The sequence below is a fragment of the Eumetopias jubatus genome, unplaced genomic scaffold (assembly GCF_037043125.1).
Source record: "Eumetopias jubatus isolate StellerSeaLion01/CBP00866 unplaced genomic scaffold, mEumJub1_p1.0 scaffold_8, whole genome shotgun sequence".
Taxonomy (NCBI): Eukaryota; Metazoa; Chordata; class Mammalia; order Carnivora; family Otariidae; genus Eumetopias; species Eumetopias jubatus.
In genome coordinates, this window is record NW_028274814.1 from 91,397,418 (window position 1) to 91,418,847 (window position 21,430).

Sequence of the window (21,430 nt, forward strand, 5' to 3'; positions counted from 1 at the left end):
CTTGCTTTACACTGTAGAGAGCACCTGGCCCTGTTTTACTGCTCGAATCTAGTGACTTTATTCCTGCCAGGGGGTGGGCATCCAGCTGTCTCTCTCTATCTCTTGGCGTGTGTGTGGGGGGGAGCTGGTCTGTGGAGGACAGGTGTTTTTGAATTGACCGAAATGAACCCAAAGTTAGCCTATGATTGATATGTGTATATATCAATATCTATCTATATTTTTAACTATTCTTTTTTTTTTAAAGTCTATATTTTTGCCGAGTTTTATTTTGTATTTTATTTATTTTTTTAAAGATTTTATTTACTTATTAGAGAGAGAGAATGAGAGATAGAAAGCACGAGAGGGAAAGAGGGTCAGAGGGAGAAGCAGACACCCTGCCGAGCAGGGAGCCCGATGCGGGACTCGATCCCGGCACTCCAGGATCATGACCTGAGCCGAAGGCAGTCGCTTAACCAACTCAGCCACCCAGGCGCCCCTTAACTATTCTCTTGGTTTATAATTTTCAGAGGTGGAAAGAGCGCAAGCAAGAGATCTCCCTCCCACCCAAAGAGCCCTTTTCACTCCTGCCTCCAAATTACCCTAATCCAGCTAAACAATGAAAGTCGATACTCTCCATATGTTTGCTGCTAACATCTCCAGGCTCATTCGTTTAAAGAGAAATAAAAGGAAATGCAATCAAAAAATGAAATGTCAAAAAAAAAAGGTGCAGTTTCTTTACCACGAAAGATCTAGAACTTTCTAAAATCTTTTTTTCCTTTTGCCAAAGTGATTTAGAAATTATGTTTGTATATGCATCATTTGCCATTTTCTCTCCAGGGAGGATTGAATTTAGGCCAGTTCAGTTGAAGGAAAAACGCCCTTTGTACTGTCCTTCTAGATCAAACGCCAGCTTTAAAACGACACTTGAGTAAATCTTGCAAGCCCTGGGTCTCTGTCTTCTGCCCAGACAGGAAATGGCATGAATTGTCTGTGTAGAACATTGTGTGATGCAGTGAGAACAGTTTCAGGTTAAAAGTTAGGAAACCAGGACTCTGCTTCCTGCTGGTCCTCTTGTTAGCTTAGGTTAGGTTTCCTTGGGTAAATCTTCCAGTCTTTTCAGCCCTCAGTTTTGAATTCTGTAAAGTGGGACTTTAAAAGGTGGTTTTGAGTCACAAATTAAAAGTATACATAAACATGCCTTGTAAATTGTTTATCTGTAAGTTGGAGCTTGATCTGGAGAGTTTTAGGAAGACAGTGCTGTTTTAATTAACAGAATATTCTGATGTAGAAAGTTTTGTTCTCCTACTCCATGTTTCTTATTTTCCTTAATAACCAGGGCAGAATTTTCCAGAAAGTCTTCTACCATTGTGCCTACTTGGTGGTTTTATTCCATCTGTTCTACTTGTATTAGGTTATCTCTGGTCTTTTCCCTCCCCACACCCCTGGGAGTTCCCCATCAGAAATTGTTCCTGGGGCACCTGGGGGGGCTCAGTCCGTTGAGCGTCTGACTCTTGATTTCGGCTCAGGTCATGGTTTCTGGGTTGTGAGATTGAGCCCGGTGGGCGTAGGGCTCAATGCTCCACACTCAGCGGGAGTCTGCTTGGGATTCTCTCCCTCTCCCTCACCCCCTGCTTGTGTGGTTGTGCACGCTCACTCTCTCTCTCTCTAATAAATAAATCTTTAGGAAAAAAAAGAAAGAAAGAAATTGTTCCTGTTTGAGGCAGTGATTCTCAGCCCAGGACCCAGGGCCCCCTTTTGGAAGGGGAGGATGTGTCGCTTGAAAAACAAACAAACAAAAACCCTCCCTGGTGATGTCAAGTACCTTTCTTGACCTTTACTGATCAATTAAAATTTTTTTCTTAAACCCCACAAATGTTTACTTTGTGCCTACTAGGTACCAGGTGCTGTTGGGGAAACAACTGCAAAGCCCAGATAGAAGCACAACAGCTGCAGTGTAGGTAAAGTGTAGGTGAGGGAGATGCTGAGCAAATAATTGTCGTACTGTTTAAATCTTTTGTGATCAGGGCTACGATCAGTGAGAGCTTCTAATAGACATTGTCCTGGGTGGGAAGGAAGGGAGGAAGGAAATCATGGAAGTCTTCTTTGAGGAAGTGGCGTTTAAGCTGAGACTTGAAGGTTGAGTAGGAGTTTGCCAGGCATAGTGGAGAACGTGGGTAATGTGAGACAGTGTGAGAACGAGGGGAGCCAGAGGGGTCAGGGTCTTTCAGACTTAGCAGGAACAACCAGGGGAAGCCAGTGAAGGGTTCTAGCAGGGGAGGGGCATGCCTAGATTTGCATTTTACGAAGAGTATTCATACTCAGCCTGGCTGTTGGGGGAACAGAAGAGTGGAGTGAGGAGGTCACCGAGAAGGGTGAGGTTCTCCCGGGGCTGGAGAAGAGGATGGTGAATACATAGGGGGCAGCAGAGGTAGTAGAGAAGAGCAGGCCAGTTGGAGAGCTGCTTCGGAGCTGGTCAGATTGTGGGAGGTGAAAGGTGGTGGCAGTGATGGTGGTGACTGCAGGGAGAGGGCAAGGGCAGTGGTTTCTGATGCCTCAGCGGTCGGATGGAGAGGGGCCAGGTCAGCAGGGACAGTGTCTAGTGCACCTAGGGCCCGGAGGGCTTTGGCCCCACTGAGAGCTGTTGTGGGGAACTACGGGAGGCAGGCAGAGGCACGAGTGGGCCTGGGTGCGGGGGGAGGGCCCCCCCCCCCCCCCCCCCCCGCAACGTGCTCCCGGCCAGCATGCCTACATTCTGACTTCAGCACCTGGAATTTTTCCTTCTTGTGTCCTTGCGCAGTGGGAAGCCTTCAGCCTTCCAGAACTACAGAATTTCTTGCGCATCTTGGACAAGGAGGAAGACGAGCAGCTGCAGAGCCTGAAGCGGCGCTACGCGGCCTACCGACAGAAGCTGGAGGAAGCCCTCAGTGAGGTGTGGAAACCCGGTTAAGCACGGGGATCCCTGCCACTCACCAAGGAGAGGCGCGGGACCTGCGTCTGAACCGGCAGCCGGCGTCTCTCTTGTTGGAGGGCTGTCTTCGTGCCCCATGATGCTAGGGTCTCCGCCCTTGATCCCTAGATCTAGTTCCCTCCACCTGGTCACGCAGCGTCCCGCGCCTTCGGCCTCTTCTGTCCGGGATTCTGCCGCTTGGTCTAACAGCCCTGCGGGGTCACCTCTCGGGAAGCTGTGAATCTGCTCTCATCTGGAGCAATCTAGACGGCTTGGAAGCATGACTCTGGGTTTTGTTTGGTTTATTTTTATTCCTTACTTTGTTTTAGTTAATTATGTGATGAAGTTAAGCTTAAGGATGTGCAAATGATTTTTTTTTTTAAGAAGCTTAACAAGGAAATCTATCTGAATACTTGTCCTATGTTGAAACTACCTGTCCATTTTTTGTTTTGTTTTTAAATGTCAGAAGCGATCCATGTGAATTGAAAGGCACGGGAAGCTAGGAACTCGGGGGCATTTGTGAAGGATTTGGTTGGGAGTTGGACAGAGAACGTGAAGAGCAAGTTTGGAGGAAGGCACCAGTGGAAGTGGGGAGCTCTGCGGGAATGCGGTTTGGGTGAGGGGTTGATGGTCGGGGAGAAAGGTGTATTTGGTTATAGACGACATGAAAGCATTCGGTTTTGAGATGTTAAACCCACTGTGGTATTGACTGATTTGGTGGTAAGATGTGGGAACAGAACCGGAGCAAGTAGAAGTTAGACCAAAGGGAGGAACTGGGAATCCCAGTCTGCAGCTGCCCAGACGATGGAGCGTCCCGGCAGGTGGACCTCGCAGGCCCAGACGGGGCGGGGGTCTTGCAGCGGGGGCTGCCCTCTCTGGGGACCGGTCTCCGTGCTCCCCCACCCTCCCGGGGGGGGTTGGCATCTCCGGGCGGTGGGGCACTGACCGATGGCTAACTCCTGTTACGTTAGGGCCCCGGTCTCCCCCACCCCGGCTGTCTTCTGAGTGGAAAGGAGACTGGGTGGAGGGTGGCAGTTTTCCTGTTAGCTGGGAGATTTGTCAGGTAGAGAGCTCACTGCCTACTTTTGTGACAATCAGTCCGCTTCTTTCCCTGTTTTCCCTCTTTCCTCCCCTTCCCCTCTTCCACCTCCACTCTCCCCTCTTCTCCCGCTGCCTTTCTCTTTTGCAAATTGCAGTCTGTTCTTCCATGAGGTAGAATGGGGATGTGGATTATAGACCCAGGGCCATCAGATCCTCCTTCCAAAAGGAGTACTTGACTCTGAGGAGGAGGGTGGCCAGAAAGGGAGGACCCCCCCGCCCCCGCCCCGCCGCCCACGAGCTGACCATACAAGAGGGGTTCTTTCTGGAAATGCTTTAACAAAAGTGCATGTTCCTACCAACCAAAGAAAGGCATGTGCAATAGAAGCCTTCCTTAAAGCAGCTTAAATAACCTCATTTTTTACAGCAGTCAATCCGAAAACAATAGGAAAGCCGTGCTGTGGTTCTGAAGGGGCCTTATGATCTATTTTTAGTCTAGATATATTTTGTTTATAAATTCCCAAGGAATTGTCAACACTTTGGTGACACCTAATGGATTCTTTTTGAAATTCCAAGGTGCTTCATTTCTTTGCCTCTTAAGTGAACTGTGCCTTTTAAAAATTGCATTTCTGTTCCCCTCTTGGTGGCACTTCTGACTTTTCAGAGAGCACCCATCTTGTTGGAGGCAGGTGTACGCGGTGGTCTGCTGTGCACACAGTTACTGTTTACTGAGACAATCCTATCTTCCTAAGCTTTTTATTAAGGAGAGTTGGGGAAAAAAAAATAGAACTAGCTATAAAATATGTATGGCTCATCTTTTTTAATTTTGCATGTAACTTCTTTTTAGTGCATCGATGAGGTTTTAGTGACATTATCATCCAACACTTTACCTTTATTGTTCAGGGAATGCCTTCATGATTTTTATACTGGTTTTACCGTTCAGACTGCGGCTTGGGTTTAAGTATACTGTTATCAGCCACCTGGTCTTTTAATTGCCCACCCAGTAAGCTTATATTTTGTGAAGCATTTGTTTCTCAGAAGAAGACACTGTTAGAACGTAAAGTAGTAGCTGATGGTTATCTGTGAATTTTTTTTTTTTTTTTTTTTTTTTACTTGAAGTAGATTGTCTAAAATAGGCATCCTCCTCTGTAGTACCCAGCACCTCGCTCCTTGTCGTGTGCACTACAAGTTGCAGTTTGGAAAACTTGCTGTATTGAAATTCTGTCAGTACTTAGTTCTTGGAATACTGATGTTCTCTCCCAAACACTGGTTCCTGCAGCAGCATTTTTCATGCATAAAAGAAGAAAGGCCACGATGGCCAAAGATTTTTAAAAATCATTGTACTAATTCTTAGGTTAAATTAAACTAAGCTTTGCTGTAATACTGTTTACTCTTCAGTATGTGATGGTACCGGAATGTTGTTAAAATGAAGGGGTGGTATTGCAGGGGAGCATTTTAAATTGCAGAAGTAAAAAAGTTATAATATTTATAATTTTGATGAGTTTATTTTTATAGGGAAGATTTTTCTTCCCTGCAGTTGTGTTTCTGGAATGGCAAATTGTTTCCATTATTAAAAGTCGAAGTTGTTAGTTGATGTTTGTACATGTGTTTTTATTTATGATAATAATATGCCAGGTAAAAGGTCACAGGAGTGGGAGGAGCTGCTTTTGCAGACCCATGAGGACACGTGCTGGAACGCAGAGATTTACTAGGCTTGAGTGGGGCACATTTGTTCTCCCAAATGTTGCTTTTCCTTTGTCTTATCCTCTGGAGAAGAAGACCCTAGCTGAGGTCTGCCCATACCATACATTCCTAAAACAATTGTTTTAACTGTGAAATACACATTCAAAAGTGTATAAAGCACGTGAACAAAGAGTTAATTTAAAGTGGACTCCCTGTGGCCCCTACCAAAACAGGAGGGGATCGTCCGTTCTTTCAGAATCCTCTCCCTGCACCTTCCCTTCCTGCCTCTAAGTCTCCCGTCCTTGAAACAGACCACTTGCAGCATTAAAAGTGTATTTTTTGGTCAGCATGACTGTCCCACGCGGGATGGTGGGATGGGGAGTGTTTGGGGGTCAGCAGCGGTGATTGGGTATAGGCTCTGTGCCCACCTCCGTGCCTGCTCCAGGCAAGCGTTTTTACTGCTGCACTGCCCCCTAGAGGCGGTGGTGAAATAGCAAAGCTGTATCCATGGGTGAGGGAAAAACATTGCAAGTACCATAGCTGTTTTAGAAGTGAAAATATTATGATAGAAAATGATGGCTTTGTGTAGATCTCTCTGGTGAGATATTCAATGGAATCTAGTTTGGGAGTTCAAACTGGGTTTTTGGAATTTTTATCCCTTAAAGGGAGTGAGCTTCCTGCCCTAGGCTTTTTGTCAAAATTTGTCACCAATTGATAACTTGTTTAAATTTTCGTATTTTGCAAAATCCTCAAGAATGGTATCTTGCCTTCTGTGTTAGAAAGAAAGGGGAGGGGCACCTGGGTGGCTCAGTCATTAAGCATCTGCCTTCAGTTCAGGTCATGGTCTCAGGGTTCTGGGATCCAGCCCCACATCCCTGGCTCAGCGGGGAGTCTGCTTCTCCCTCTCCTTCTGCCCCTCCCCCCCAATGCCTGCTCTCACACACTCTCTCCCAAATAAGTAAAATCTTAAAAAAAAAGGGGGGGGGAGTCTCTATACTATAATCGCAAATTCAAAGTGTTTACAGTGTGCCAAGCATTACTCTAAAAACCTTAATATGTATTAACTCATTTCCTCCCCCGTGAGGTAGGTATTGTCAGCATCCCCATTTTACAGATGAGGAAGCGCACTGAGGTCCCGCAGCTTGCCGGCGGCCACTCTGAGAGAGCGGCTGAGCCAGGTCCTGGCCGCTAAGCTGCCCTGCCACTCCGCTCCCCTGGAAGCTCTGTCCAGTTCTCCAGTTCAAAGTGCCGATGAAAAGCCCCTTCTGTTGCCAGTAATGGGCAGCTCATCTGAAAGCAAGCCTCTGGGTACAGCTGGGATTTGTGGGAAATGGACAGCTTTGATGTCTGAGTGCTCTATCACCCTTTTGTGTTGTTCATTTAGCACCCCATTGAAGTGATTGTAAGGGATGTAGTAGTGAAGCATCTACCTGTATTTTCATTCTGCAGGTTCTGTTGTGCGGGAGGGACTGACAGGGCCGCGAGCCAGGCCAGTGTTCTCACTGCAGTTAATACGAGAATTCCCTGGAACCACCCGAAGGAAGAGTAGCTTCAGGGAGAATTCAGAGTTCCCGGTTGCGAAGGCTGGAGCTTTCCTCCCCCATCAAGGATGAGCCCCTCCAGAGGAACACAGGAGACCAAGTATTGAAAATGTTTAAAGCGCACACTTGTCTGGTGTGAATAACCGCGTGCTTAATTAGGTGTGCGAAAGAGCAGCTTTGTACGAGGATTAGGGGAGGAAATGGGGTAATGGGGTAGCCGGAGGGGGGTGGGCAGCATTAAATAACTTTCAGATGAAATGTCATAGGCAGGGGTGCTATTTTTTTGGCTGGTGCTTTTTGGTTCCATTTGGTTTTTTTGGCAGACCTTTCCCTATAATCCTGCAAGGTGAGAATGGCAGGGTAGAGGACAGACCCTTTTGATCTTAAATAACAGTTTCCAAAGACATTTGTGACTCATGTTTGGCTGAGGCAGGACTTGGCAGCAGCTGAACCCCAAAAGCGCCTCTCTCCTTCCCCTCTTGGAAATGTGAATATTGGCATTTTTACATGTTTACACACAAACAGCAGAACACTCAGGGCTCTTTGAATACTTCAAAAGCAATTGGGGTTTTGGCTTTGTTTTTTGGAAGGGAGTTAACTTTAACCAGAATAGTTCCTTTCAGTCTTTCTAAATGAGTTTTACCTTTAATGCATCTGGTTCTTAAGTGGCCCAGATTAGGGGGTGTTTGCAACCTCCCCTCGTTTTTGCCACCCTTAATTGGCAAGAGGGATTAATGAAATCCCATGCAGTTCCTTTTCTCTGAAGTAGAGTGCCAGGGGGCTTTGCTCTCAAGGGCTTTCTGATTTTCTCTCTCTTTTTCTTTTCTTTTTTTTTTTTTTAGAGAGAGAGAGGGTGGGGGCAGAGGGAGCGAGAGAGTCTCAAGCCGACTCTGCTGAGTGCAGAGCTTGATGCAGGGCTCGCTCTTATGGCCCTGAGACCATGACCTGAGCTGAAACCAAGAGTTGGAAGCCTAACTGACTGAGCCACCACGCAGGCGCCCCGAGGCCTTTCTGATTTTCAAGTGCAGTAAGATTTGCTTAAATTTTAGGAATTCTGGACAGAACACTAGAATCCTTGAATTATTACTATTGCTGGTAGGAAGGCTTCAGCTTAAACTCCAATGTGTTATACTGAGCTATAAATGGGGTCTTCAGATTTTTTTCAAAATGGCAAACTTCAAATGTTTCTTCTTGCATGTGTTACCTCTCAGGGAACATGTTCAGAGTCAGTGACTTTTAGGTAGTCGGGCATATCATCTAATGCCTTATCAATAAGAGACCCTTGTCGGAGAATACAAAGTCAGCACCGTAATGGGGGACTTCAGGACAGTCCAAGTTCCATTGCCTTTCTTCTGGGTAAGCTTTCTAATTGGGAGTTTGTGTGCTGGGGAGGGGAATGCGCTTCAAGGAAGACAACCAGCTAGGGTGTAGGGGTGTGGGTGAGGCCAGGAACAAAGTTTCTGTTCCCTGTGTCACCCCGTGCCCGCCACCCCCCACTTACTTTGTACAACTTTGTTCTTTTGTACTTCAGGCAATGGAGTGGAGGTACAGTAGGTCTCACGGAAAGTTACTTCTTACGAAGCTGGTGCTTGGGAAGGGGCAGTTCAATATCTGTTGGAAGAGCTTTCAAGACAAAATGAGGTTCCCGTGCTAGTCACGGACTGCCTCCAGACCTACTGGAGGTGCTAATTTAATTTAATTTAAATTCAATTAACATATACTGTATTATTAGTTTCAGAGGTAGAGGTCAGCGACTCAGCAGTCTCATATAACACCCAGTGCTCATTACATCACGTGCCCTCTTTCATGCCCATCACCCAGGGACCCCACCCCCCCTCCCCCCCAGCAACCCTCAGTTTGTTTCCTATGATTAAGAGTCTCTTATGGTTTGTCTCCTCTGATTTCGTTTTATTTTTCCCTCCCTTCCCCTCATGATCCTCCGTCATCTTTCTTAAATTCCACATATGAGTGAGATCATATGATAATTCTCTGACTTCCCTTAGCATAATACCCTCTAGTTCTCTCCACATCGTTGCAAATGGCAAGATTTCGTTGTTTTTTTTTTTTTTTTGATGGCTGTGTAATATTTCATTGTGTATATACACCACATCTTTCTCCATTCATCTGTTGGTAGACATCTAGGCTCTTTCCATAGTTTGGCTATTGTGGACGTTGCTGCTATAAACATTGGGGTGGTGCATGTGCCCCTTCGGATCACTACACTTGTATCCTTGGGGTAATAAATCCCTAGTAGTGCAATTGCTGGGTCATAGGGTAGCTCTATTTTTAAGTTTTTGAGGAACCTCCATACTGTTTTCCAGAGTGGCTGCACCAGCTCGCATTCCCACCACCAGCGTAAGAGGGTTCCCCTTTCTCCGCATCCCTCGAGGTAGTAATTTTAAAAAGGCAGATTTTTCTGCATCCCACCCCAAAGCTGAATCTGTATCTTCAGTACGGGGTTTGGAGAATCTGCCATTTTAACCAGTGCCCCATACTTGTTCAAATACTAACTGCAGATCATCTTCAGAGGGCTTCAGAGGCTGAAGAGATACATGCGTGGGCAACAGGCATCCCTCTTATGCTTTTTGAAAAACACCCTTTTTTACTGTAGTTGACACAATGTTACATTAGTTTCAGGTGCACAACATGGTGATTCAGCAGCTCGGTACACGCCACTGTGCTCACCACAGGCATAGCTCCCACCTGCACCGTGGCCTGCTGCTGGAGTGCCAGTAACTGTATTCCCTGTGCCATCCTTTTCTCCAGGGATGTGTTCATTCCCAAACTGGAAGCCTGTCCCTCCCGCTCCCCTTCATCCATTTTGCCCAACCCACCCCATCTTCCTCCCCTCTGGCAAATGTCAGCTCTCTGTATTTATCGATCTGTTTCTGCTTATTTGTTCATTTACTTTTTTAGATTCCACACATGTGAAATCCCATGGTATCTGTTTAAACAATTTTACATTGCGAGTAATGGCTAGCCTGCAAAGAGGCTCCCTGACCTGCAGTCCTTAGCCCTGGAAAGGAGTTTTACATGTAGTACGACCCTGTGCCCCTGACCACGGCTGGTTGGATCTTAGACTGATACAGGCTGTTGAATCAGTTAGACTTTGTCAAAATTTTAAGGTAAAGCAGCACAGGAACTGTAGTTAGTCAGCAATGGGTACTCCTCGATCTCGAGGGCCTTGTGCTAGTGGGGGAGAGAGAGTGCAGAGAAAGCAGGAGAACGGGGCAGAGGGGAGCAAGGGAGAGGCTCTGCGGCCTCTGCGAAATGGAGAGTGAATTCAGAACCTGCCGGGCATATTGTAGCTGTCACCTGCTCAGGTCCCCCTCTTCCCTCAGTAAAGAATCCTGTGTCTGCATGCGCTCTGTACTAACGTGCCCATTTCCGCAATGGGATCAAGGATAGAAACGGAAATTTATAGCACTAAATGCCTGTTAGGAAAGATGAAAGGGCCCAAATAGATCTCAGCATCCACCCTAAGAACTAGAAGAAGAAAGGCAAACCCAAAGTAAGCAGGTGAAAGGAAGTACTAAAGAGTGGTAATTAATGAAATAGAAAACAGAAACAGAAAACCACTGAAACCAAAAGCCGGTTCTTCCAGAAACTGAGCAGAATTAATAATCCTCTGACCGGACTGCTCAGGAGAGAAAGCGAAGGTGCAAGTTACCAATATCAGGAGTAAGAGAGGTGACATCACTACGGATTGTACAGATGTACTCGGGAGGTTCATACTTTAGGTCCTTGCATTGAAATGGTTGCTTAAAAATTACTGTTATTGTGTGCCAAAAAAAAAAAAAAGTTCTACACATTCCTAATTCAGCCTAGTTTCTGAACTGCCTGCCAAGTGACAAGTGCCAGTGTTGCTGCTGTTGCCAGCGTCTCGGTTCCTCAGCAATGATCTGTATGTCAATTTAAGGCTTATGATCAATGATAGAATCTAACACCATTTAAAATTTATTTTCATATCATTGGAGGTACGGTAGAGTTTACACTTACTAAGATGAATTATGATTAAGGTTCCGTCCCTCCCCCCCTACTCCCACTGCCATCCCCCTCTCTCCCTCTCTTCCCCCTCCTTCCTTCCTTCCTTCCTTCCTCCTCCCTGACGCCCTCCCTTTTTTCCTTTCCCAGTCAACAGCTTGGAATGAACTGTAATTATATTTGAAAATTGAGTCAATCTGGGGCACCTGGCTGGCTCTAGAACATATGACTCTTGATCTTGGGGTTGTGAGTTCAAACCCCACGTTGGATGTAGAGCTTACTTAAAACAAGTTCCAAAAAGAAAAATGAATTAATGTGATTTACTGTTGGATTCTGTGGTATCTGTGTTCTTATAGCCACCTGTTTGTTTTTTTGCCCTTTCACTTTATATTAGTTCTGTTCTTTGCAGAAAAAGAAACTTGAGTAGAACCTGAAGTGTTCATTCAACATGTATCTACAAATTGCCCTGGAGATGTTAGGTACTGGGTGGATTATGGTGGGAAAAAAACCTCATGGCCCCTCACTTCATGGAAACCAGAGTCCACGTGGAATACACACTGCTAAGTGTTGTGATGGGAAAGTGCAGAGTATTATTATGAGCATTTACAAGGTTGGAGAAGGCTTCCTTCTGGAAGTGAAGGATAGGAGGAGGTGCCTTCTAGATTCCGTAACTTGCGTGAACATTCTCTACACAATGGGGACTGGTTCCTGAAGTCCATTTGGCAGTATGTTGTATCAGCGTCACTCTTGCTGTTTTCCCTCCATTATGAGAGAAGAACGTGAGGGCTAAATAACTGTTTCTAAGTTAAGAGTTCACCTTCGGCAAGGGCAGAATTAACACTTGCAGTGGCACCTGCTCTGGAACAAACCCTTTTCCCCTGTAAGGTGGAGAGAGCACCACTTGTTTGCTTACCTCCCAGGTCTGATGTGAGGACCAAGTACAATGACGAATGTGAAGGTACTTTGTCCACTGTAGAGCCCAGTATCCTGTAAGGTGGTGATATTTTCCAAGTTCTTGTTCCTAAAGTGGTGTTAATTAGGGGCCGCTTTACCACCTGGCTGAAATGCTTACTTATCCTGTTGACGCTAAAATTCATCTAGAGGCATCACCTAGAATGCAGTTTCCAGAAGGGACATTTTCCCAAGCAGAAACATTTTTTGTTTTGTTTTGTTTTTTTAAACCCTTGCTTAGGAAAGGCAACAAAGCAAAACTAAGCAAAAACACTCAAGATTCCCGGGCGATTGGCAGACCAGTAAATCAACTTCCAGTGCCTTCCCTTGCACTCCCCATGGATACAGTGGCAGAGTGTTGTCATTCTTCCCGGACAAAACTGAGCCACAGTGCTCAGGGCAGCTGGGACTAGGGATACCTGTGCTGTCCCGCCACCCAGACAGGCAAGAGTGATGCTGAGATACCCAGACCAGAGGGCCACACGTAGGTGCAGCCTGGGGCCTTCACCCCTGTTTCTAGGCAGTGTGGTCAGGCATGCAGATGCTCCCCCCCAGTAGGAATCTCCTTGGGGACTGGACCATCTCTGCAGCTCACTTTGTAGCTCTCCCAGCTGCAGGGCACAACATCTGCAGGGCTTAGCACTTCATAGTCCTGTCTGGAAACAGCCAGTGGGCAGCTTTGAGACAGGCAGCTGCTCTTCTGCAGGCCGACCGTGAAGCCATGCAGTGTTCAGCCCTGGCTGAGCTTCGCTAGGGCCTCCCGCGGCACCCCACAGGGCGGGCTGACCGAGGCCCCGTTTTTGTTTTCCTGCGCTGCACTGAGGACTGGACTTGGTACCCCAGGCTTCATTTTCCGTGGGAGCATCTGTAAAGGCAGAGCCAAAGGTTGAAGGCTACCGTGACAGATGACAAGTTTTGCTAAAAGAACCCCAGTTGTCATGTTGGTCTCTGCTCACCCCATCTGAGAGGTGCTGGCGGATGGGACTTCGGGGGAAGAAACGTGTAGAAAGGAGCCATTCCTCGGACTTAAGCAGGAACAGCGTGCATGGCGCTTCTGAGCTACTTGGCTAGCATTGGGACGAGGCCAGGGAGTCGTGAGTGATGATCTTGTTTTGGATGGCAGGGGGCTTCCCAAACCAAGTCCAAATGTGCACGTGCTGCAGCAGTGGAAAGAGCCGTTCGCTCCCCGCGCAGCACGGCCTCCCCCGCGCCAGCCTCTGTGAGGTACGGAGACGCGCTGGAGAGAAGACTGGGTATGGACTGGAGCCTGCCAGCCAAGAGTCCATTAAAGTATCTTCCAACATGTGCTGAGAACATTTAAGCAACCATTCCAACAAAGAAGCTTCTCCTTGGTTTTGGAACCATAGCTGGGAGCCAGTGTTTATTTATATCCTTCATGTATATAATACATGTAAAACTCTTTCCCACTTTGGAGATAAGGTGAGCCTCTACCACTACACAGCTCTGCCCCGTCCAGAGTACCTACAGTTGAGTAGGTTTTGGCAAAAGGTTCGCCTCAGTTTCTTTCTTGGTAAACTAGTTTTGTCACTTTATTAGTCCTATATTGCTGCATAACAAATTACTTCAAAATCAGCTTAAACATAATATTATATCACATGGTTTCTGTGGGTCAGGAGTTTGTGAAGCAGCTTAGCTGGATGGTTCTGGCTTGGGCTTCTCTTCGGGAGATTGTAGTTCAGAAGACTGCAGCCCTGGTCAGCACCCTGTCTTGACTGGGGCTGGAGGATCTGCTTCTGAGATGGCTTGCTCACATGGCTGGTTGGCAAGTTGGGGCTGGTCATTTGCAGGAAGCCTCAGATCCTCACCACAGAGACCTAACCAGAGGACTGCTTGGGTGTCTGCATACCAGAGTCATCCGAGAGAGAAAGGAGAAGCGGTCAGGTCTTTCATGATCTAGCCTCTGAAGTCACACAGTATCACAGTTATCTTGGTTGCTGGCTTACCACAGCTGTTCTGGAAATAACATGAGGTGTGAAGAGAGGAGCTGGTTTTGGTTTCTTTTCTAACAGCCATGCTGTGGAATGGGATAGAAAACCCCTTGCATGGTAGGGGCACCTCCCCTTCTTAGTCTGAAATTAGTTTCCCTGTAAATCCAGGTATTAGGGACAAGTCCCCCCATGCCCCCCTTTTTTTGCAGTCTGTAAATATTTGCTTTATATATTTAAGGTGCTATGTTGGGTGCAGAAATGTTACAGAAATGTTTAGAAACATTACATCCTCTTGTTGTATTGACCCCTTTACCATTATGTAATGTCCTGCTTTATTAGCCTTTGTTTCAGAGTCCATTTTGTCTGATACATGTATAGTTGCCCCTGCTTTCTTTTGGCTCCTTTCCATGGACATCCATTCACTCGAGTTGTGTGTACCCTTACAGCTGGTGAGTCCCTTGTAGGCAGCATGTAGACGGTTCTTGTTTTCTGTGATTGGAGAATTTAGTTTTTTTTTTTTTTTGAAAGTAGGCTCCACACTGGGTGTAGGGGGGTCAGCATGCGGGTTGAACTCATGACCCTGAGATCAAGACCTGAGCTGAGATTGAGTTGGACACTCATCCGACATGAGCCACCCAGGTGCCCCAGTTCATTTACATTTAAAGTAATTATTGATAGGTATGTACTTACTGCCATTTTTAACATTTTTTTATTATTTTTACTGCCATTTGTTAATTATTTTCTGGCTCTTTTGTAGCTCCTGTTTCTTCTTGCTTTCTTCCTTTGTAGTTTGGGGACTTTTCTGTAGTGGTATGTGTGTCTATTACTGGATTTTGTGTGGTGGTTACTATGAGGCTTACAGGTAACTCCTATTTCTACCAGTCTATGTTAAGTAGATAAGTTGGAACACATTTTTACCCCCCCCCGCTTTAATGTTCTTGATGTCACATTTTACGTCTTTTATCTTGTGTATCCCTTATACTTTTATTACTTTTACCTTTTAACCTTATACTACTTTCAAGATTAATCCACTACCTTTATACTTAGCTTTACCAGTGAGATTTATACTTTCCTATATTTTGTTGCTAATAATTAGCACGCTTTTTGGCTTAAAAACGTCCCTTTCACATTTCTTGAAAGGCCAGTTTAGTGGTGATGAACTCTTAGCTTTTGCTTGTCTGGAAAACTCTTTCTCCTTCAATTCTGAATAACTTTGCTGGACAGAGTATTCTTGTTTGGAAGTTTTTCTCTGAAAAGTCTGTATACTGTCCTAGATGTCAGGAACAGTAATCCACTTCATGACCAAGCTCACTGCCAGGCTGTGTAGGCACTCATATGTATAATGGAGGAGGGAAAAATCCTTTTTAGATCAGAGACAGCACAGTTTAACAGAAAGATGGCTTTGAAGCCAGATCTTTGAAATCCTTATTCTCTAATTAGCTTTGTGAGCTTGGATAAATTCAGCTGAAGGAAAAAACCTATTCTGCAGAGGTCTTCTATCACAATAACTACTAATTACAAGCACCCTTTGAATCTCTCAATCCTATCAGCATCAGTCAGACCTGCCGGTTAAGAGAATATATTTTTTTAAGATTTATTTATTTTAGAGGGGGGAAAAAGAGTGTGTGTGCATACATGAGCGGGGGGGGGGGCAGATGGAGAGGGAATGAATCTCAAGCAGACTCCTATATTGGTGTGGAGCCCGATGTAGGCCTCGATCTCACAACCCTGAGATTACTTAAATGAAAAATCTTAAAAAAATCGATCTGGTAGCGTCTGTACTTAGCCTTACTTTGTCTATACAAAGAAATACTCTTTTTCATTGGATTCACCTTGTGATACACTCAAGTTACATTTTTGGAATTTACCTAAGCAGTAGGAAAGTATATAGAAATATACTTATGTTTGGACTTTTTTTTTTTTTTAAGATTTTAAGTAATTTCTCTACCCAATGTGGAGCTCGAACTCACAACTCCAAGATCAAGAGTTGCATGCTTTACCCACTGAGCCAGCCAGGTGCCCCTCAAATTATTTTGATAGTGATCTGGCAACTCTACGGGTGTCCTCTGACATCTTATTTTTCTACCTGGTTTTCATAATTTGTAAGATACAAGGCAACCACCTAGGTCAGGGATTGGCAAATTCTGGCCTGTTTTGGTAAATAAAATTTACCAAACATAACCACTAAGTACTGTGTTCCAACAGGAGAGGTAAGTAGTTGTGACAGAGACATCCCTTGAAGAACAGGTCTGTCAACCCCCGTCTAAAGTCCTTCTTTGTTTAGGGCAGTGCATCACATGAGTGGATATCAAGGGAAAGCACCTTGGAAGTTAAGCTTAGTTTTATCTAATTTAAAGTCTGCCAGGATAAGACTTTTTTCCTGCAAAGCTATAAATGCTTAAAGATTTATCATTTTTCTCCATGGAGCTCATTCAAAGCTATCGGTCAGTAAGAGAGCATGTATAGAAGAGCTTTCTAGGTAGAGACTATAGCACCCAAGGAGGAAAGGCCCGTCTTGAGTCCTAGGTGAGTGATGAAAAGATTAACCAGCATCAAGGGTGGGGGGGGGAGATCTTGTCAAAATTACTACTTGTGGACTAAAACAAAGGACACATTCCCACTGGAACAGAAATAAATTTTAATTTGTTGAAAAGTGCAGCAGTGAACAGGGTCTTTTGAAGGGCACTTTCTAAGTCAGGTGACTGAGATGACACAAAGCCAGGGCAGAGTAACTTCTAGGAACAGATGACACAAACACAGGAATTGACAGAGGTCATGGGACCTAAGTGGTGGTCAAAGTAAAAAACCCAAATATTCCCATCTAATTCATTGGCAGATTAGCTGAAATATCCTTTGCTTTCTCTTATTAAGGACCCTGGAACAATCCATCTTATTTTGTTAAAGCACTAATCCTTAGACACCAAAAATAAATTTAAGAATGTTTCTCACAGATTAAGGTGTAACTTCCATGACTACTGTCACTATTTTGTACAAAATCCTTAGTATTGTGAATTAAAATGTATTTTGCAACAGTACCGTTGGACAAATTCAAAGATGCTCAAAAGGGGTTCCCCACTGGGTATTTGGGGGGGAGATTTTAATACGAAATCTTATAAGGCAAAAATCTCTATTCATTCCTGTGGCCTTGGGTCAGTTTTCTAATGGTTAGTTTTCTCCTCTGAAGGGCACCAACCAGTCCAGACCTGCCTGGCCTTGTAAAAGAGAAAACAATCAAAATCCAAATTCATACAATTAAGAGACTTGGCTTGCAACGTGTTCCTTGTACATATACATTCTGAAAAGTTCAGTGTGTTGAAGTCTGCTAGGCTATGAACTGAGTCCTCTTTATGAAAGATGATTTTAGCACAGATTCAGAATGAAGCCAGTCTAAGAGAAAGTCAAATTATAGGCCATTCCGAAGTTAGTAGGAAATGTACCAGATATAGGAGAGGTACACAGAGTGGGCATCCCATCCCCACCACCCAAACAGAAGTCCGTGGAATGTTAAGAGCAGTGTGGCAGGGTTACTATGGGCAGCTGACTTGTGTCACTCTTACGACTTTGCCGGCTCTCAGGAACCAGCATCACAAAACTGAATAATAGGACATCACAATAAAAGACCTGGTAAGAGTTGGTTTCTTTTTATTTGGGAATAACTATGGTCAACTTTCAGTAAGGTAGAAGAAGTTGACTGATTAATGTTAAGAATCAAAGTGTAGAATAAAGCTGATACCCATATTTAACATTGTAGTTTGCTTTTAATTACAAAATATTTAGAATTTCTTTTCCTAAAACATTCACAGCAGAGGTGTTCATTTCACTTGCCGATTTCACCTCTAAATACCACCAGTTACTGGGATTGCATGAGGTAAAGGAACAAACCCAATGGCTATTAACCCAACATGGCTCCAGATCTGGAGTTTGGATAGAGAAGTTACTTACAGCCATGTCTTACAAAGTGCTTAAAGCTCAACCTAAGACCTTAAATAAAGCTAAGATCACTATTGCCTGAGTTGAACAGGTTATAAACCACAGCTCTTCCTCCTCCCCCTACCGTCCCACCACAGATTAGCTTTCTTGTGAAGAAAACAACAGAAACAGGATTGGTCTTTGAGCCCAGAAACCTACAAATGTAGGTGTTCTAAACAGTGAGGAAACCTCAACAAGGTCTGACTTTGACCAGGGAATAGTGAATGAGGCCCAAATTACCCAAGACTCCAAACACTCAGGAAGAACTTCTCTAAAAGGGAAGAAAGCAGGGTAAAGCAGTTGGAACTTTGCATCAACTATACCAGATGAACAGAATGTCAACAAAATGCAGAGTCAAAACTGAACCCAGGCTCTCTGCTACACAGGCACTTACTCTTTCTCAACTATAGCCCTTCAGCCTGTCAACCCAAGAGCCCTGTCTTACAGCAGGCCCTCAGAAAATGCAACCTTCACCAACCCTTGGAAGTTCTTTTTCTCTGCTGAGATACCTAAGCCACTTTGTTTTTCAGATCTCAGAGGGGTAATTATCAAAAGAGACATTCCCTCTTGTGGTTAGCATGTGGTTAGCAGCCACCAGAAAGGAGATGGCTACAACCTTTTAGAACTACCTAGAATTAGCCTTTACCAAAAACTTAATGTTCTATGTCAGTGTAGCACCAGCCCAGAATGCAAAAGAAATGAAACAAGAAAACAACAAAAAACAGTGCTTGGTTGACAGATGCGTTTTGAATTTGTGACCTTATCACATTGTGACTAATCTGAAAATGGTGGTACTTGTTCTTGCTCTGATGGTTATTCAAGCCATGTGATGTTGGTATTTTTGATAGTGAAGTGGTCAAGCTGTAAAATACCCCCCCGCACCCCAAGTATTGCCATTTATCTGAATGGATTTACTAAATCAAATTCAGACTCTGACCACATGGGGAATAATCAAGAACTGTAACCCCAGGAAAGGGTATGGTGGGAATGAAGACCTCAGGAGCATTCATGATTAGCTGAGTGAAGGGACCAGGGCCAGCCACTCCTGACATAAGGGCAGAGTTCACAGTTTAACACTTTGCACAAGGAAGTCCGCCAATTGGGTTGCTTTTTCAAACAGGACTGAGAGCCAGTCCAGAAACTCTTCCAGGCGTGGTCTTGAGGACTAGCTACCGATAGCTACTACAATCACTCCATCAGGCAGAGGCGTGCGGGGACCCAGCTGCAGAGGTCGCTACAGAGGATGCTTTGAAAACCTTCGCGTCCTGACCCTGCCATGACTGTTGAACATGAGCCGAGGGTCAAATCTGTATCTGGGGAAGGAAAGGGATCACATTAACTCGAGTTAGCTGCTGAGCACTTCCTTCAGCATGTTCAGTGGAAAGCATAGCAGGAAGGGAGAGAGAAGGAACTTAAATCACCAGAAAGGAATTGAGTGGCAAAGTCTGTAGTACGGAAGTACTGAATAATGAAGAGCATTTCCAGCACAAGGAAGCAAGCACAAAACAATGTGGTAAAAAGCCAAGAGGAGGAAAAACAAGTAAGATTAATCTTGAGAGGCATTAGGAGGAGGCAAGATTTGAGCTGCCTTTTTTGGTTTTTTTTTTTTTGAGAGGGGTTTGGAGGCATCCTGAAGTTTGGTTAAAGCAGCCTAATGGCAAGAGTCTAGCCCTTGCTGGAGCCCTACCAGAGCCCTTTACTTCACAGTTCAGACAGAATGACAGGTAAGAGCCCAGGTGTGCACCTCAGACACAAGTTTCCATCTGGCTCATTATGAACTCAGGTAAGTCATTAACCTCTCTGGCTACCAATAAAATAGTAAGGCAGTGTAATTTATGTGAAATATCTGGCACATACTATAAGTTGGCCAAGTGTCAAGTTACCATTCAGCTTTTACTCTTTTTCGGTGGTAAAATTAAAGAAGGCAGATTGGCTGGAAAGACATTTTACATGTGTAGGCTAGACATAACATTGTACTTCACTTTTATCCTGCAATCTCTTGGGATAAACATATTTAGCATTATTTTAGAACAAGGGTGGACCATACACTCTCTGTTCCAATGACTCAACTTTGTTACTGTATGTAAATGAATATTTGTGGCTATTTTCAAAGGGTGGTGGCTGGATGGGGCCTGTAGGATCTAGTCTGCTGACCCCCATTTTCAGAGGCTTCTACAGGCCTAAGTGTTTGGTAGGAAAGAATAAGCTACTGCTAAGGAATTTAAAAAGAAATCAGGTGGTTTAAATAGCTGAAGCTAACAGTAAAGCCAGCATCTACAGTCTCGGTTATAAGCTTCTTAGAACGTGAGCAAGACAAATTATAGTTACACCAAACACAGCTTGCCTGGGAGTCACGAGGTCTTGCTGTATCAGTTCTAACCGTGACCCTTGGGCAAATTTCCTTCAGGGGTCTAGCGACTGCTTGGAAGTTCTCTGGTTAAATCCTAACACTTCAGGCCTGATGCTCACGTTCCATTTGAGGATGGATTTAAGTCCCAAGAGTCATCCAGAGACTGCTACAGACAACTAATTTTACTTGATAAAACACTAAGCAAAGTAGCTGTTGGAAACTGCAAAATCATTATGTGTCAACTAGAAGTCTTGTGCCTTTTACTTTAGAGAATGAATTTCCTACTTCAAGGAACTGGTGTAAGTGAGGCTGCATTTCACTAACCTGGAGGAAAGCTCCAAACTGGGCAGTGAGAATGCTTGACCGATGCGTTCTGACCGATTAACAGGGTTATCCATATATAAAAAAAGGCTTAAGTGATATAAAATTATGATAAATGTCTTTTTATATTATTGTCACCTAGTTTTAGTTTGCTGACCTCCACATCTCTCTGGCTCTATATATGGTATTTAGAAGCAAAAATGTTTTTTTTTCCTTTTAAGATTTTATTTGAGAGAGCGAGAGCAGGGGGAGGAGCAGAGGGGGAAAGAATCTTAAGCAGACTCTGAGAGCTGAGTTCAGAGCCCGGCGGAGGGCTCAATCCCACGACCCTGCGATCATGACCTGAGCCGAAACCAAGAATTGGGACGCTTAACCGACTGAGCCACCCAGCTGCCCCTACATTTCTTTAATAAACCGTCTATAATCCAGTTTCTCTGCTCATTCGCACAGATTACTCTCTAATGTGTACTGAAGACATTTTACACAAAGACAGATAAATAACTGAGTTACTACTTAAGTTACTATTTTCCATCAAGCTTAGGACATCAATCTTCCCTCTTTCCTACTATCAAAATAAGAACTAAAATAATCCTTTCCTGGTGAAAATTAAACTTTAGATCTCATAATCTTCAAGCATAAAATGACAAGTTTCTTACCACAGGCAGTTCAAATTCATGGTATGCTGAGACCCACTGTCACTGGTGAAAAGTTACTATTT

The 21,430-nt window shown here is 44.6% G+C and overlaps 2 protein-coding genes across 2 annotated transcripts in view; one reads left to right on the top strand and one right to left on the bottom strand.

Moving 5' to 3' along the window:
* Window positions 1–5,556, top strand: part of RASSF3 (Ras association domain family member 3) — a 67,849-nt gene extending 62,293 nt beyond the window's left edge. Inside the window, exon 5 of the mRNA XM_028110727.2 lies at window positions 2,777–5,556. Within this exon, the coding sequence (XP_027966528.1) occupies window positions 2,777–2,926 (150 nt within the window). The 3' untranslated portion in view covers window positions 2,927–5,556. The remainder of the gene's footprint in view (window positions 1–2,776) is intronic.
* Window positions 5,557–16,693: 11,137 nt separating this feature from the next.
* GNS (glucosamine (N-acetyl)-6-sulfatase) overlaps window positions 16,694–21,430 on the bottom strand; it is a 54,316-nt gene continuing 49,579 nt past the window's right edge. The window contains exon 14 of the mRNA XM_028110754.2: window positions 16,694–19,354. Coding sequence (XP_027966555.1) covers window positions 19,276–19,354 — 79 coding nt within the window. The 3' untranslated portion in view covers window positions 16,694–19,275. The remainder of the gene's footprint in view (window positions 19,355–21,430) is intronic.